The sequence below is a fragment of the Triturus cristatus genome, chromosome 10 (genome assembly GCF_964204655.1).
Source record: "Triturus cristatus chromosome 10, aTriCri1.1, whole genome shotgun sequence".
Taxonomy (NCBI): Eukaryota; Metazoa; Chordata; class Amphibia; order Caudata; family Salamandridae; genus Triturus; species Triturus cristatus.
The window spans coordinates 834,886,936-834,905,440 of NC_140593.1; the positions used below are offsets into that span (position 1 = coordinate 834,886,936).

The window sequence follows — 18,505 nt, forward strand, 5'->3', positions numbered from 1 at the left end:
TACTCCCCACCAAGCACAGCGGAGGTCATCAAGTATCTGTGTCGATGGAGTTCACTTTGCCATCTGATGTGGGTATCTGAGAGGCTACAGAGTCTACGAACTTGGCCAGCAGGTCCCCCCAAACTTGTAAGTCCTCCTCCGCCTTCTCATCCCGTCTACACTTTTTAAGGCGTACCTCCTCCGTCTCAGTCCTTTCAACCACATCCTGTGCCCATCTTTTCACGCTGAGGGCAAACTTGCTCCATCCAGGTATTCGCAACCCTTCTCTTAACCAACAGCAGAAACAGGTGTAAGAATGTAAACTCTATTTTCCGATCCTTACACCGTCGAATATCTCCCAGTAAGCACACACCCGGATCCTCAGCTATCGGCATTCTCACTATGGTAGCCATACGGGCCACAACAGTCATCCAGGTGTAATGAAGTTGTCACAGGAGCCGAGTATCTGTGGCAATCACTAAGTTTGCTGAGATCTATTCTATGGTGTAGTACTGGTGTCACATATGTACGCTGCAAGACATTGAAGTGTTTTAACTTAAACCTGCCATTACAGGAAATAGACTGGACCAACGCACAGATCCTATACCATTACTCATCCTCTATCTGAACCCCTAATTCTGCATCCCAGGCCACCTGGGCAGGGTATGGGGCGCTGGCTCGACCAGCCAACATGGCTTTATAGAGCTGGGAAACCAAGTGGCGGGCCCCACCCAGTTCTAGTAACCCCCGGAAGGTGAGCGATGTAGCCAGAGAAGCAGGGAATGTGGGTCATATATCTCCTACAATGGCTGCTATACTAGCGTGTGTTACAAGTTACCTAGACCCTAGTCCATGGGCTTCTCGCACTGCCTCCGAGGTAATAGACTCCTCATTGGGGTATAGATCTTCTCGGGTTTCGCAATCACTCCATTTCCAGGCATTTACATTCACCGAGTCAGCAATGTGGTAGGTCCCAAAAATTCAACTCTCTAGCAAAGGGGGCCCTTCCCAACACCACCTTGACAGTCCTTTCCTAAAGGGAAGCTGTGTGTCGGACAAGTTATGGTACTGAGGCTGCATCCCGTCCTCCCATCATCAGCAGCTGCAGTAGAGAAGAATAAAAGAGATTTCTCCCAGTTATCCCCTTCGGGCAGCCACTGTGCAGCGTGTTGTAGCTGCAATGCCAAATAGTACAGTTCCAGATTGGGGACTGCAAGTCCCCCCTCCATCAAGGGCAGAAATAAAAGGTCCCTTGCCGCCCTACTTCTGCCTCCAGCCCATATCATAGTAGTAAGGAGGGGGTGCAATCTCCGAAAGACTGCACGGGCAAGGGTGTCAAGTTAGTGCTGCATAGTATAGAAGCAATGAGGCAAAAACACCATCTTGGCAATGGCCACTCGGCCCATAAGGGATATGGGGGTTGAATTTCAAAAGTGGACCGATGCATGCAGTTCTTCAGTGATCCTCTCAATTATATACTGTGTATGTTTTTGTGGCATGTGTGCCACTATGATCCCCGGATAGCGGAACTGATTAGTCTCTCAGCGCTGGGGCAAATCCTGCAGAGAAGACGGCTTCTGAGCAGCCAAGGCGCCCTACGGGAATGCCAACAATTTTCTAAGGTTTATGTTAAGACCCCTAAGTTCCCCCAATGCATCCAAGTATTGCAAGAGGAGTGGAAGGGACCTCTGGTGGGCCAAGAGATAGAAAAGGGGGTCATCCGCATATAGAGACACCAGAGGATTGACAGCCCCTTCTCTAATTCCCCAGCCAAGCATGTTCTGTTGAGTTTGTATTGCCTGGGGTTTCAGTGCTATGGCGAAGAGAACGGGGGATAAAAGGCATCCCTGATGCGTGCCCCTGCCCACCACCCATGTATTTGAACATTATCGACCAACCTTAACCCTAGCTGTTGGTTCAGTGTATGGGAGATGCACCCATGCCTGAAAATGTACACCAAACCCCATTTCTTCCAACACCTTCATAAGGTAGTCCCAGTCAACTTTGTCAAAGGCTTTAGCGATGTTAATTGAGACAACTGCCAATCCCTCTTCTCTACCCTCCACCTCATGGAGAACATGCATCAGTGGCCTCAAGCTCATAGTAGTACTACGCCCAGGGATAAAGCCAGTAATGTGCCCCGGATCAGGCGGCTGTGGGCTACGATACAACTGTTCCAGACGGCTCTTAAAGGTGTTTACAATACTGCTCTGAAATTGTTCTCTTCCAGGGGATCCTCATCAATAGTCATAAGCACTAGAATATTCCCGCCTTTGCACGGGACCCCGGAAACACAATCATATATGTGATAAACATATATGCATATAGATATATATCATAAAAGTAAAATGCAGCCTTTCACAACCAGAGCTGAATAATGCTGTAAGGACTCTCCTGCATATCACAAATAAATTATGCAATATAAACAATATATCACAAAAAACAGGAAAGAAACAGCAGTAAGGCATGTTTGAAAACTGTTTTAATGCTTAGCATTTAGCCCAAAACCTCAGATAGGACTGAAAACATTGACAGCTCACAGGCTGCATTGTAGACAACTACAGCTTAGAAAGGCTAGAAAGCTAACTCTTAGCAACATAGAAAAACTGGCACCGTGCCTTTAAGGCAGCCATGACCCCTAGCCTCCCATCATGCCTCAGGGGTGACAGTTGGGTCAGTTGTTCTTTCCGGCTCCTTCAGTCAGGACCCTGGTTACACAGCTCCACTCTTTTCTGGTTTTATTCAGAAATGTTCTACCTTTTTCAGAAAAATTTTCACTTACTTCGACATCTTTCATCCAGTCAAGTAAGGTGTTGTCTTTTTCTTATTATTTTTGGCATTTTTTACCACACAAAATGCCATCCCTTTTTGATCCCTGCCCTTCTTGTGGTAAAAAGAAGGCCAGGTCAGGCTCTCACTGCGCCCAGGGATAAAGCCAGTAATGTGCCCCGGATCAAGCGGCTGTGGGCTACGATACAACTGTTCCAGATTGCTCTTGAAGGTGTTTACAATACTGCTCTGTGTATAAATTGTTCCACCAGGGCATTGTCAGAGAGGTAGTGGGACAGGTGTACCACCTCCAGGACCCTAAGCGCCTAAGTGGGCCGGCAGTCTATTAAAGGTAACATGTGTTGGAGAGTAACATGTATATTCCCTTGAAGTGGGGTAAAAAAAAACACCGTATATCACAAAACCCCAGTTTTGCTGTAACCTACCATAGTGTAAAAGTCACTTTAGGCTTAGTGTGAAAGGGGGTAGTGGGGTGACAGTGTCGATCAAGGGCATCATGATTTATGCAATTAAAATCCCCAGTCAACAGTACTGTGTAATCCGTGGCAGGGGAGACAACATCCCGCAGCTATAGCTAAAAGGACTTGTCAGCAGTATTAGGCCCATGCGATGGCCATCTCCACCCCATCAAGTCTGCCCTGGGGTAACAGGTACTGCCCCTCCACATCAGCCTCTATGTAAGTCAGGCCAAGGGTACCCCAGGGGCAAGCCAGACCAATACCCCCCCTTGAGAAAGACGAGTAATTGGCATAGTACACCCAACCCCCCCACTTCCTTACCAGCTTCGTAATATCTGCATCCAAAAGGTGCGTCTCTTGCAGGCACACTATATTAACACTGTGTCTCTTAAGGAGTGACAACACCCTATAATGCTTTTTATAGAATCCTAACCCCCTCACATTGCATTAGAGGAGTTTACAAGTTCTAAACGCACTCATCGTCTCTTGACTCTTGCAGACAAAACTGTGTACACCTCCCCATGTCATGATGGCACTGAATCCAAAAAAGACAAGTTAACTACCACAACTACCACCCCCCACTTCCCCCCGGACAAGTAGGACGAAACAACAACCTCATACATGTCCAAAGAAGTTGAAGTGTCAGGACGTACACCATCTCTACCCAGGCCCCCATAAAATAAACCCTTAACGTGATGAGGAAGCCCCCTTCCCCACCACACAACAGACACTAAACCATAGACAAACATGTCAAATCAAGTGAAGAAGCACCTCTGCCGGTACAAAGGTGTGGCATTCAACAGGGCACCCCCAATATGGCCCCCAGATCTCCCAGGGGGTCGCAGAATGCGTGCACTGCTCATCATGGAGCCTCCAGGCTGACTCCAGTAGCCAATCACCAAACGCGCTAGGGATCATGGATTCACCCACACAGCAACCGTTCTGCAAGAGAACAGTCATCATTCAGGCCCCGCCTCCCCACTTATTCCAAGTGCACAGCAACGCAGCTCCCCCTAGGAGGCCCCGCAAGCAGGAGCATTCGCCATTAATCCATCAGTGCACAGGGCCATCCACAACGTCACTATTGTGTGAGGGAGCATCTGAGTCCTCGCCATCCTAGGAGGATTCACTCCTTCGCTTCTCCAGCACCTGTAGCATTAGAAACGTCGATGATTACACTGTGCTGTGGTGCTTAATATCTTTGTCAAGGGATTTGCATTCCTATGGCAGCCAAAGTCCAAATCAAAAGGTGAATTTAGTGCTACTGTAAGTAAAGGTATATATTCTTCCGTATGTGTGCTAGAGGAAGACTCCGCATTGGGTGAGGGTATGCGACTTCGCCACAAAGCGAGTAGCATTACATTCTTAGAATTGCATTTCTATCACTGAATGGGAGAACGAATCCAGGTTCTTTAGTTTGGATGTGGGCAACAGCAAGACTTGACCAGTTCTGTAGCTACAGACTTAGAAGTTTGTGCTTTGGCTACCCCCTTGCACATGGAAAGATGCATTTGAAGCAGTGACAGTACTATGAATCTATCTCAGCTTTGGGTAGGCATATCTGATGTCAGCTGCAATTCAATAATAATGACTGCAAATTGGTGTTCAATTCAGTGGGTTAAGACCGACTCTGAAGTGGTTGTTCCCTCAATAAACCAGGACTAGTGACAGATTCTTTGAAACTGTGGTCAACTGTTCAGAAAGCGGATTGAAGAACAGTATATCATGGAGTAAGATTGTGTCTGGTTTGCTTGAAGTTTTGAAGTAATTCCCTCCTAAGGCATATCAGAATATTTTCAGCATTACCCCAAGTTGAAACTATTGACACATGTCATCAAGGTCATTTGAACGCTGTTCTTTTACTCTCTCTGTGCCTTGTTGAATTGGCACACCCCCCTTGCTAGATGAAGTCATCCATAGCGTCACTTGGGAAAAACTCTAGATACTTCCTTGTGTGCACTGTGTGTAGTAGCAGTGAGAGGTGGGCGAGTCAACAAATTAACAGGGTGATCCGAGCCAAGGGTCTGGCTTGGCCCTTCGAGTCCATATACGAGTTGAGCCCTCGAAATGTTCCCATGTAAATCATGCAATAAACCTCACGTAAAATATGGTCAACTCCCTTCAGAGGTCTAAAAAGTGTATTTCTTTAACGTGCGGTGCTTTGACATTAATACATTACATTATATCACTGCACTGAAAGGTACTTATTAAAACTGATATTTTTAAACCATGAACTTAGGACCGCTCCTGTCAGACCCTGGTGACAATGCAATTAAGGAACTAAAAGGCAAGTCCGTTATGTGCACCCTGTATGCCATCCAGATTCTTGTAGTTGTCTATTAAATTAAACACAATTATTTTTTGTGCTGCTGGTATTCTGAACTTGTGTATTTGAAGGTGCTTTCATATGCGGTAATTATTGGGGAAATGAAATATTTTACAAAGACCACACAGTTTGGTTAAGTGGGGAAGCTAGGATTAATCCCATGTTTTCTGGTTTCACTTCGTACAAATCAGCCACTAAATGGGTATGTGTTTCTCCGTTTTACCTCAAATATTAATGCTTTGCTTTTAACTCTTTGTGCAAGAGGATATAGCGAACACGGAAGTAAGAAACAACATGAACGCTTGGCTCGCTTTGGGTTCAAGCATCCAGGAGGCCTCATGCTGAGCCAGAGCCATTATTATTATTTATACGTTTTATATAGCGCTAGCTAGACCCGTGGGCATCAGAGCGCTTTACAACATGAATGAAATAGAGTGGTGAAAAACATGGTATAGGGATACATGAGGAGATATGCATAACAATAAACATTTTAAGACAGAATACCTCAGAGGGGTGACTCAAGTGATAGCTTAGGTAGGTGAAACAGTCAAAAAGACCACCTATCTTTGATGGTCTAGAAGTAAGGAGAGTCAACTGGGTTATCGGAGCCTGGCTCCATGCATATGGCTCGAGCTTCGAGCGGCGAGCCTACACCTCTAGTAGCAGTTGTGCTGCTCTGTTCTTTTTTGTGTTGTGATGATCATCACCTCGCCCGTCACTGATTGGGCACTTGCTTCAGAGTCGCATGGCAGTAGCAGGCACCGGACCTTTCCCAGGAGGCTGGAAGGGCGAGGGGCCGGTTTTGACTGAATGAGGGCCCATACAAGCCATATGTAAAGAAATATAGGCCTAGAGGGATATCATTTAATTATCATTACTGTTTTTTCCCCCTTCTCCCTGGCCTTCTGAGTAATTGTTCTTTAGGGGGTTGCCTTTATTCTCATGGCCTATGGGTGGCTGCCACCACCACCACTCACTTTCAGCCACCAGGGGACTCGAGTGAGTTGGGCCAAACTCTGCGCTGCACAATACAATCCTGCCACCTAGTGTTGCATTCAGAGATCCTACTCTGCTCACCTTAATGAGGTCAGTTAGAAAGCGTTTGTTTCGAAATTCGAAGCATATTAAGCAGGCTGAGAGTCGTGTAACTGTAAGGTGTTTCTGCATGACGCTTCAGGTCGTGAAAGCAAAGAACTTTCACTTTATCACTTAATTCAAGTTAATTGGACTAGTACAAGAATTTTCCCTACAAATATCCTTAGTTTATTTATGAACTGTGCATAGCTGCCAAGGTTTCAGATTGCTTATGAGTGACATTTTCATAATTTCAGTGTAATTATGAGTGACATTCAACAACTGTGAGTGACACTTTCTCGCGAGCAAAATTAAACATGATGACAGGCTTTAAGCATCAGGTTATGCTTTGTTTGACCATGGTACCAGAAGTCAGACTGTCAAGCCCTATCTCCCTGTGCTCCAATTGTTCTCTTTCCCTCACAGCCAGTCAAAGATATTAGATTTGAGCACAGGGGCACGCACAGAACTGATTATAGGCAGCGTATACCACCCCAAAGCAAGCTTTTCTGGTCTCTGGCCCTGCAGTGTTAGATCACCAAAACTTTTAAATCCAAACACGTTCATGTATGTATCAAGCAGGTAAAAGGTTAAAACGGCGGACACAGGCTTTACGGAGTGATTGTGAGGATGGCATGACACTGTTGTTTGCATTATTCATTGTAAATGTTGCATAAACATCACATGTGTTTCAACATCCACTCTAGAGCATCACATTGCATATAGGCGAGTCATTACTTGAATAAACTACGTTGGGGATGTACATAACTGTTTTATTCTATTAACTGTGAAAGTGCCATGACTTAAGAATTGAAATGTTACACATAGGAACACAGTACACAAGGAGTATCGCACATAAGCAACCTAAAACATGGCAATTAATTCTAGTTTTAAATCTGTAATAGGCACAGTCCTATGTTCACCTCTCCCTACTATCTTCGGTTGTAGCTATAGCTCCTCAACAACACACCTTGTCAGCTGCCCCAAAAATTAAGTGACACAGTCAGCTGACTCATGGACACCGCCACAGACAGACAGACACACTGGGCAAGCATCACAGGCGGTCAATGAGAGCTGGCAGCCATGCCACTGTAGTCTATTAAAACGAGTCTCTTCAACCCTAATAAAAATTATGATTATCCCAAAAGCGTTTTGCGCTACCTGCCCAGCAAACAGCAGCACAGATAAGGTGGCTAAATTTAAAATTAAGAGAGTCAACACAGCTGACTCGTGGTCAAGTAGCTGAGCTCTAGGCAGCTGAGGCACATAGGTCTCTCACAGCAAGCAGCATTCATTTAACATTACTCCTCGACTCAGACACCCAAAAATAATCATACCCTGGTCCGCCGCCTCCCCCTAACCTCGCACGCACAGATCACACCACAGCAGGGCTGTCACGGAGAGCTATCCAATGCTGCTCTGCTGCGAGACGCCGCTGGCAGGCTCCTGTCACTACTGTGTGTGAACCTCTGCTAGAGGGCACTGGCAGGCAGGTGATCATGACCGCGCTACAACTGCTAATTTAAAACCAATACTATTGCCAACCAAATAGCAGAGAGATTATACACACTTCAGGGGACACTGGGACACACACTTACTTTGCGAGGCTCATTGCAGCAATTCGGTAAAGGGCCGCCTCGTGGTGACAAAAACTCCTGCTGCAAGCGCGCTGTGGCCTTCCGTCCTGCACTGGCCTGCGCACTCTTCTCAGACACTGTGACCTCTCAGCGGCAGCTGGAGCACAGAGGTGTGCCCGGCTCCCCCGGCCCGCTGGCCGTGGTCCGTGCCGGGGGTTGGGACCGTCCGGGTCCATCAGTCGCGTTGCAGGGCTATTAATTTTAAAAGTATTGCCGTGTGCCCCGCCCTCCTTCCAATAGAATTGTGGCCTATGCACTTAAAGCAACTGATATACTGGACTCAGCACACTTACTTCTTTCGAGGATGGCATTGACGACTCCTCATGCCGCATGATTCTGTCTCAGCCGGGCCGCACCTGAGCATACACACGGTTTTACAGGCGCGGCCGGTGGGATCGAGCCCGACTGCCTACCGCGTTTGCGCACTGCCGCGGTGAGCTGTTTTCCATATTGCCCTCGGCAGGGCAGCAGTGTGTGCCAGCGGGTACGTGAGCCTCCGGTTGGGTCCATCTCTGGAAACCATGCGGTGCGAGGGCTGTGATTTGCTGCCATTGCCCCAGCAGCACGGCCTTCGAGCAGACAGCAGCTCATGCAAACTTTGAGAAATGGCACTTGCGACCGCTAAAGTCACGTGCGGCGTACAATGTCCTGGTTGCCATTGGGCAAGCAATGAATCCGACGTCCTGGCGTCAGTGAACGCTAATGCCGCACGGGTGTTCTAAGTAATACATTGTAACACTATTCAGCGCTTGCAGCTGTGCCAGAGTCCCCAAGCCTGCCAGGAACAGCGCGCCCAGCGCGCTGCCATTGTAGCTTGTACGGTACATTTGAATATAGCAGCACTCGGACTTGACAGGTGAGGAGGCTCTAATGCGTGACTTTGCATTTCAGTGCGGTGATGCGGATCACCACACTGAAATGCGTTAGAGTCACGCCTGATGCGTGATACTTGGCAGGACTGACTGTGGTTCCTACATTGTTAAGATCTGCCTTAGCAGGTCCTTTGTGCCCTGCCAGCTCTGAATGCCCTACGGTTATTGTTTCGAGACTCTTGTTGATAGGTGCCAAATAAAACAATCATTTTATTTACTGCCTTACGGTGGCATACATTATCACCTGCCATCAGAATATTTAAATTCATGTTTCATGCTTGGTATCTTATGTTTCGATACGCCACTGCATCAAGGCAGGGGGCAGGGACGTTGCCCAGTTCATATATAGGAACTCTCATTTAAAAAAAATACTTCTCAGTGCAAATATATATATAATCTGATGTACTACGGTGAAACGCTTCAGAGCTTTAAAGAAATACACTTTTGGGAATTGTAAAGACCCCGTATCATATTCTAACATGATGTTTCTTGCAACTGTTCCATGCCAAAAATATTTTCAACGGCGATGATTTGAAAGAAACGGCGCTTGGAAGAGACGAAAAGAACAGCCGCAGAAATGAGGGACATACAGAAAGTGACCACTAGATGGCGCCGTTCGCACGCACACATTGCCAAAAATCTAATAAACCCCCCAGAACCCGCAATAATATTTCAAGGCGAAAATCAAACGTCAGTTTCTATTTTTTTCTTCAGGTACACCTGGTAGACATGCTTAGCCCATATGAAGGTGAGTGTGCAGGCAACACGAAGATTCGAGAAGTTGGGCCCTTTGCATTGACATTTTCTACCACTTTCCTAATTAGTGAAGCAAAATACTGCTAAATTAAACAGTGGGTTCACGTAATAACTCTCATCCTTCCTGATTTAGAAGCTAAACTAATGCTGTGACCCCAGCACTAGTCAACTGTTTGGGGGACTCGTCAGTTACGAGTAAGGTTGGACACAGTTGGAGGTCGGCTGAGACCTCCAGGATAAATACAAGGACTTCCAGCCGCTCTGGGGTGAAATCCAGAAGTCTACACTGGTGTATGCAGTGGTCGAAGTGGGGAAAAAAAAGTAGGTGAACTGTGGGCAGAGAATCAGAGGGTGGGAATAACCCGACAATGGGGTCAGTGGGCGGAGTTAGAGGTGTGGCCAGGATTGGCAAAACATCCCAATCTTTACTATTTGTTTGGTTTTTCACTGACCAGTCACAGCTTATTATGTTTTATGTAATTCAACCAATAGATACACATGATTATTTAACGATTAATATGAGTTATTGACATTAAAATAAATTCACAAAGTGGGATATGTTTCTAATCACAGAATGTCCCAAATATGCTTAAAAGTGGAAGCACAAGCCATTTGTTTCCGAGCCATGGAGTTTCTGTCGTCAGCAATATACACAGAGACAATACATTTTACGTGTGTAAATCACTGTATGGGAAATGTTACATAAGACAAAGGACTACAAGGTGTAGGAGTCACATGACAACCATATTAGTAGGCAGTATAGTTTAATAGTGATTGATCAGGAGAAACACAAACTCAGAATTTAAAACTTAATACCATGATTGGAGATTCTCTTTAATAATCATTATTGATTTCTATCCAAATTAACACTTTTTGCAACATTAGGATAATCAAAGGCTTAGGGAAAAATATATAAAGCTCTAGTTTATACCTTGCAGTTTGTATGCAGCTCTAAGATGAAAGTTAATAGCTCCCTGTTTTTTGTTAGGATTTTAACTTATAAACTGCAAGTAGCAATAGGATCTTACTGACAAAAGCAGTAACCCACTGACCAATTTTCAATATGTGCACTTTGTGATGGCCATGGTACATTTTCTTTGCAGCAGGCACATTGACCCTCTGCGCTATCTTTCCATGAGTCAAAACTTCCACTAGACAAAACTCCGATCTCGCTCTAGGAAGAAGTTTATTCACCAGAGTTATCATGACATTTTTATTATTGCCGAAAATTGCTGTAGGACAGGAAGGAGACAACAAGTGCTTTTAAAACCATAATTTACAACGCCCCCACTCAAAGTCAGCACCCGTTGCAGTCACACCGGTCGCACCGCCCTGGAGCCAGCTCTTCTCAGGGGTCCTGTGACCTCAGTGACAGAGCCACTGTTGCTCTAGGGTCTGCTACTTCGTAGGCCTGCCCACAAGACTGGAGGTGAACTTCAGTATGGATTGTGGTGGGCAAGCCTTCAAGGTGAGCCCACACTTGCCACTGCTAGGGTCCACCTGCTGGTGCTAAGACACCAGGGATTTTCTGGTTTTTCGGTGCCTTCTAAGGTCTTGCATGGGAATGTGCTCCCTCAGGAGAATGGTCTGGGGGACTGCTCATGAAGGCTGAACCCGGTTCCCTAGTTCTAAATTCAGCAGCTCTGCCCCCAGTGCTACACCCACTCCCTCACTGAACACCATACTGCCCCACTGAGAGAAATTCACACTGCCTTCAACTACAATCCAATTTAACCTGCTATAAACAACTGGATGCGACTCAATTCAAATTACGCACTAGGCAAGAGCAATATGCTGCCTAATGGAAAAAGTAACAACATCCTGGAAAAAGCTAACACTCATAGGGAATGAAAGATTAAATAAAGCATGTGAAATGTAAGCAGGAACAACATGGTGAACTTAACGCTTTTACAGTCATTATGCAGAAATCAACAAGTATTTTTGCCTGAAAACTACAGGGCCCAGAAAGGACCCATTTCAATATCCATATGCTTACAAAACGTAACCAGTATGGTTTAAAAAGACCACATTCGTGAACACAAAGCCGCCGTACACATTTTGTTTTCTAATCCACCCATCAACCAGGTATTGCTGTACCTCCAGGTTTGGCGCACTTTCCCACCGGGGGAAAACAGCGCTTCACTAGCAAACTCGGTAAAGTGACGCTAATGTTTTTGGGGTTTGAATAAAACCAATCTGGCCACTTTAAGAACACTCCGTCTTGCTTTATTTAGTTATTGATTTTTCATATTATGAACCTTTTATTTCTGAGGCTGCACTTTGGAATTGAAAAATGTCAAAACGGCATTTCCAGCAAAAGTGGTTTTCTTTTTTGCATCCATTTCACAGGGGAACAAATGAACGACAGGAAGAAAGAGAGGGTGAGAACCATTTCTTGAGTCACGGTTTTCGGTAAGTGAGGAGGAGTTAGACAGACAGAGAGGGAATAAGAGTAAGAAAGAGTGGGGGTGTGGGGGGGGCAGCTGCCAGTAGCGGAGCAGAACCGGACACCTTCCTTGTCTCGTCTGGGCAGGAAGCAAGAGACCTTTTCCCTTCCTGCTCCCCGCCCGTCCCCGAGCAGCCACTAATGTCGAACCTTCTCTGCAGGCCTTGGATGTTTCTTACGTCCCGGGACGCATGTTCAAAATAAAAAAGTAGGGGAACGGACTCTATAGAATTAAAGAAGTAGGGGCACGCCGTTCCCTGCCGATCCCGCCCACTTCGACCACTGGGTGTATGCACATACTCTTTGCATCAGTGCAGAGTGTACTCCTGTATAGTTCGCTGATCCGGGCCCTGAGCAGTACTACACTTGCAACGCGGCGACCCCCCCCCCCCGCGCCTGCATAGATCGCCTTCTCCTCTGCCTCCACCTCCAGCTGCTGAGTTTTAGCGCTACCTGTGACCAGTGCTTGAAATGGAAAAATAGAAGTGCTGGTACTCTCCAATTAAAAGTATTATGTCTCTCTTAAGAAGTGCAGGTACTCTTCATGTCAAAATAAAAAAGTGCCGGTACTCGGTGTCGGACAGTACCGGCCCAATTAAAGCACTGTCCTTATAACCCGCAGCCCGACTAACCGGTTCACACAGCCGCTTCCCTGCTGTTACGCTTGACCTGTGAACCAATAAGGCTCTAAAAAAACACCTGGGCCACATTCAAGGAAGCCTTTCTGCCGTTCCGCATGGAGAGCCCCATCAATATCTGAACTCTGGGAGTCGTCAGTGCTTTGTTGCTCTTCCTGCCACCCTGTAGCCCCCAGAAGACACGCACTTGAAGCCTCTCTCAGTGTGCCCCAAAACCAGGACGACACAAGTAGTGCCACAGGCTACCCCTGCCATGCCACAGCAGGGAACATTGTATCCCAGCAATGCCAATCCATGATACACCAGTGACGCAGTCTGCAAGTGGGTGAGTCCAACCTTGTGACTGCAATCCCGCCCACTGTGCAACGTGACCCCGGCCTCAGCGGGCACCACCACTCAATTCCTTGAGGCCACCGCCACAACCTTCTACCTTGCACCCGCAATGTCCCAGACAGGGGCGGCTCCTCCGCAATGGCGGAGGAGCTTTGCCCCACTGGCAGAGCCAGCAGCTAAAAAATAAAACAATATTTGATTATTGTTTTATTTTTAAGCAGCTGGCTCAGCCAGCATGTACATTGAGGGACGGGGCCGAGGCATGGGAGGGACTAGTAGGATGAGTGCTATAAGACTCTCTAAGTGCTCATATGTGTTTGGCCGGCCGTCTCAGACACCAAAACATACATGCGCACTTAGGTTTCTCCAGCCCGGCTGCATTGAGCAGCTGGGTTGGGTAAACCCCACAGTTTCCCTGCTCTGAGCAGGGCGTCTTTCTAGCCTGCTCAGACCAATCCCCACACTGCTGTGCAGCGCCGGAATTGGACAGGGAGTCTGATGCAGCCCCAGTGCCTGCTGGGACATGAAGAGGAAGCACCTGGCGGGTCGCGGCCGTCAACTTAAGTTAAGTTTTATTTTATTTTTTAAATCCCCCCATGCTTCCCCCTCCCCCGTTCTTTCATCTCGCCTGCCCCACTACCCTTTGTGTGTGGCGGCCACCACTATTCCCAGGACTAGCACCACCATCGTCCTGCTGGAGCTGCGCTGACCAGCGAGGGAGGCCCTCCTGCAGAAGCTGGTCACACTGCAGGCACTCCCACCCACCCAGCTCACAATGTCCTTCCGCCATTCAATTAACTTGTCAATCCTGTGATGACTGCCGCAAGATGGAAGAACTGGCTCAGCAGAGTCACATATAACCTCTGAGCCACTCACGAAACCGAACCTGTGGTTAAACACTCACTGCTTCTGCGCTAGAAGAAATATTCACATTATTTGAAAATCCTCTCTAATATTGGAAATGAAGACAACAATGATGCCGCAGTAGTGGCACTCAGTGTGCCCCTCGATCGCAGATCAACCCATACTTTGAGCGCTTCAAGCTTTGCCAAGTGCGACAGAGGGAGGACAAGTTTATTGACTGACTCTACGTGCGGCTGCATGAAATAGCCAGCACTTGCACAGAAGATGATCATTGATACCCACAAAGAGGTTAGAGCTCCAAGTATCCAAGGGTGCACATCAAGTTTCCTAAGTATACTCTTATTACAAGAATCTGGCTTGAAGCTAGACAACATACTGACTCTTCACCCTGCTCATGAACCGTTACAGCAATGCAGAGTGCATGGAAGACGACCTGGTCAAAACCAGCGTGTCGCAAACGCCTGCCGCCGAGCCTAAGGTCAAGACTGAAACAGTAGATCTAGTGTGCAAGATGCGTCCTGCCAGATATAGCCCGAAAACAGCCACAAATGTATCAGCATACGGACCGTGGACGAGATCTACACCCCCTTTCACAATGCCCGGTGCAGGAGAAAACTGGCACGAAGTGGGAATTAGAAACACTTTGCGCTGAGTTTGCCGCAGCAACGCCAGAGGGCGGTGAGTAGGCGCCCATAGCCCTGTTCGATCTGTCAGAGCGGAAGTGCCAGAAGAGCCCCAAGGCCCTCCCAGCAACAGGGATCCATATGGCGCAACTGAGGACAGTGATGAAGAAGTCTTTTTCTTATCCTACACCAATCACAAGGCCACATGAAAATGACCACAGCGTGTGCAGCAGTGGCCACGCTATTAACACAATCCTGGATACTGGTGCCTCAGTTGAAGTAATAGCAAACACAAGATGATGGACGGAGTGCTGAAACTTTTCAACCACTCACCCCCAGTCAAGAGATCTGGATTCAATCCATCATTCTTTTGCTCACTATGCCACCCCAGTTTAGAACTGGCCATATGCAAATCAGTCTTGACCCTGTGCCTCATGGGACCAGTCCATCCCTAACTGCCAAGCCAGGTCCTCCCTGGACTGAAAACAAGCAGGGGAGAAGATGTAGCCTTCCGGCTAGAGCGGTCGACCTCGAAGCTCGGGAACCGGGTTTGAGTTTTGGCAACAACGCTCAACATCCGATGATTCTGGGCAAATCACTTAATCTCCCTGTGCCTAACAAAAATGAATCTGTGTCCTGTAGCGAAACTGGTGCTCATGTAAAGTGCTCTGATACCCGATGTCTCTGGTCTAGTTCACGCTATATTAAACTCTTTTTAAAAAAAGAAAAAGAAAAGCATCCTAGGACTGGTTTCGTGATATCGCCCCCTCAGCCAGGCTAGATTGTATCTGTGGCACTGTGAGTAATGTACCCATGTCTGGGCATACCCATGGCCACTTAGGGTTGAAAAGTTTCAGGTCTCTGTCCATCATCTTGTTGTGTTTGCTTTGTTCGCCCTAAGTGGCCAAGGGTATGCCCAGAAATGAGCAGCAATGATGACCGATGTAGTTGGGGGATGGGGAGATGGGTAAGCAACAACGGGGGGAAAAACCTTAATTGAATCAGGATCAGCGACAAAAATAAATATGTCATTATTTAATGTAACTGGTGAGCACTTAAAGCTCTCCAATACCATTGGTTTGTATTTACGCTATGGCATGACGGAATGAGCGCTCCAATACCATCGGAGCTTGCAAAAAATGAAATCAACAAGTGCTGTAAGTGTTTTAACAACTTTTTAGGAAATGCATTAGTTTATGCACACGCGCATGCCTTTTGGTAGTATGTGTACAAGGGAGACGTCCTTAAAACAAGTACTCCTATGGAGTGCTTGAAAACAAAAAATAGCTCCACAAATGGGGAGCAGTGTAAGGAGACGTACTTGGTCCATGCGCTATGGAAGCGACAAACACAAGAAGAGGGCATGACGCCCGTATGCCATGACGAATGGCATCAAAGAAAATTAGCGTGACGCTGAAGTTTACCAGTGGTAGGAGATGGGCGGCCTGTAAGCCCACCTATAGAACACAACATGCCAATTTGAGACAGCGCATGCCCTGTCTAGCCGAGACCTAATAAATAGACGTTCAGCTCCTCGGGCCGAGTCGGTAAACCTACAGTGGTGTGTGCACCTATTCATTTAGCACATTGTGCACTCCCCAGCCCACTCATCTAGGCCCTCAGCAGTGCTACAACTACTGCAGCCTGCACATTCCTAAGTTTACCCTACTACTTTTGGGAAAACCGGTGATTGCATCTGTTAAGAGGTTCTATCTCTCTGAGCAGGAACCGAGCATTTACCAATCATCAAGTCTATCAAAGCCATGACATGCTTTGAAATGTGATCTATTTTGATATCATTTGGCTAAAATCCATGTAATATCGTTTTTAGTGATGTCATCATTTTGCTAATTAGGGTTTTTAAATCCAAAAAGCCCTACCTTTTCTTGCTCACAGAATGCTCACAAGCATAAACCTCTATTTGAAAAGTTGCTCTCATTCTAGGATTTTATCCTTGTATATATATGGCTGTATGAAATTTCACGTTGAAACTCCACCAGGTGGCGCTATAGTCACACACTAAGGGAAATCAATCCTCTGCTGAAAGCGAGCCGGCAGATTTGAGCTGCAGGTTTACTATAGACACGATGAACAGTGGCAGACCCTGGTGCTGCATTTGGCGAAAGGGTATGTATTCTATTCTGGAACCTTCCTCTTACATAATGCACGCACAGCTTCGCCAAAAGCTGCACGAGGGCCTATCTCTGCCACAACAGTGCATCCCGCCAGAGTGTGGGCTACAGGAAAAGTCTGTGGCCCTACTGATTTTCACATAAACATGAATTTGCCACTTTCGCCCCATTATCCATCATTTACAGCATAATTTGAAGATTTTAAGAGTAAAATCTTACCGAAACAGATTGGAGCGCTACGTAACCTCATCGGGTGTATGAAACGCTACTTGAATGGAACAAAAAAACTACACATAGCGTATGAGTGTATTCTGACTTTGGAAGGATCGCAAAATGTAGGATCTCTTTTAGTCCCAGGTCATGTGTTAAATCCTAAAGTTTAACTCACACTATGTGTAGGACAGCTTTGTTAGAAGAAAAAAAGAAAAAATGGGGGTGGGCATAGCCTTCATATGGACGAAAACCCTCACTCACCCAAGGGTGACATGCTTCATCATAGGGTTCCTCCAAACACAAAGGGACCGCAAGGTACCCAATGTGGCCTACAACTTCCCGGCCGGGAAGGAGCGGTAGTGTTCTCAAGGTAAGCACGTTTGTTAGAATAGCCTCAATGAGTATCAGTGAGGGGCAGAGTGCAAAAATATATATATAAACAAAGAAGAAAACGTGTTGGAATCTAAAATTCTATTAAATCCTAAAGTACCTTTAAGTGAGATGTATTTGTATTAAATATTTCATTCTGCTATGCAGATCTGTTTTTAACTGAAAGCGGTACTCAATACATTGCTGTGTGATTTGCCTTTCCTTTTCACCCGTACCGCATAATTTGGCTGTCCACCTCCACATAATTCAACTAGACTTGCCCAGGCTAACAAAACCTGGCGATGGGTAAGGTCACTCTCATGATACAATAATCTCCTTGCGCAGCCCAGGTGCACAAGGCCCTTACATGTCACTCATGGGTTATTATTCCAGTGGTACATTGGCTGGGTTTCACAGCAGGCGCCATCTTATTACTGAGTGTGCGTTCTCACCAGACATAGGGCATACTTGCTCTGGTGCAGTGCCAGTTGTTTGCAACGGGGTCATACTGTCAGTAAATGTGGTTGTTTTAATCAAACATTAATTATTCTTGCATTGACAGTGGGTGCCACATCAGACCCGGATTACTTTTACCTTGGTGCCAGGTAGGTAGATGTGGTTTGGTGTCTTATTCTGTGTCTCCTTACACTCATTTGTTCATTTTTTTGTCATTCCAACAGGACAAGCAGCTGCGGATCTTTGACCCCAGGGCGGCATCGTCTGCTGTTCAGGTACCAGTCAACAATATTGTCTCAAGGTTAAGGAAAAGCAGATTGTTTCCCAAGAGTGCAGAAGAAAGAGGGCTATTTTGACCCTTCAACCTGGCATTGTTGTGCACTACTGGAAGCTACATTGTCATGGAGGGGGGGGGGGGGGTTGATGGGGCTGTTCTGTATCATCCAAAAGGGACCCAAAAGCCTAGGGTTGCGGCGCTCCCTCCTGGCTCGGTGGGTCTCATCATGTGAAGATTGGACGAGCTTCCCTCTGATGTCTTG

The 18,505-nt window shown here is 46.7% G+C and overlaps 1 protein-coding gene across 1 annotated transcript in view; it reads left to right on the forward strand.

Annotated features, from left to right (window-relative positions):
• CORO7 (coronin 7) overlaps nt 1-18,505 on the forward strand; it is an 850,148-nt gene that overhangs the window by 181,683 nt on the left and 649,960 nt on the right. The window contains exon 7 of the mRNA XM_085628451.1: nt 18,191-18,241. Within this exon, the coding sequence (XP_085484577.1) occupies nt 18,191-18,241 (51 nt within the window). The remainder of the gene's footprint in view (nt 1-18,190; nt 18,242-18,505) is intronic.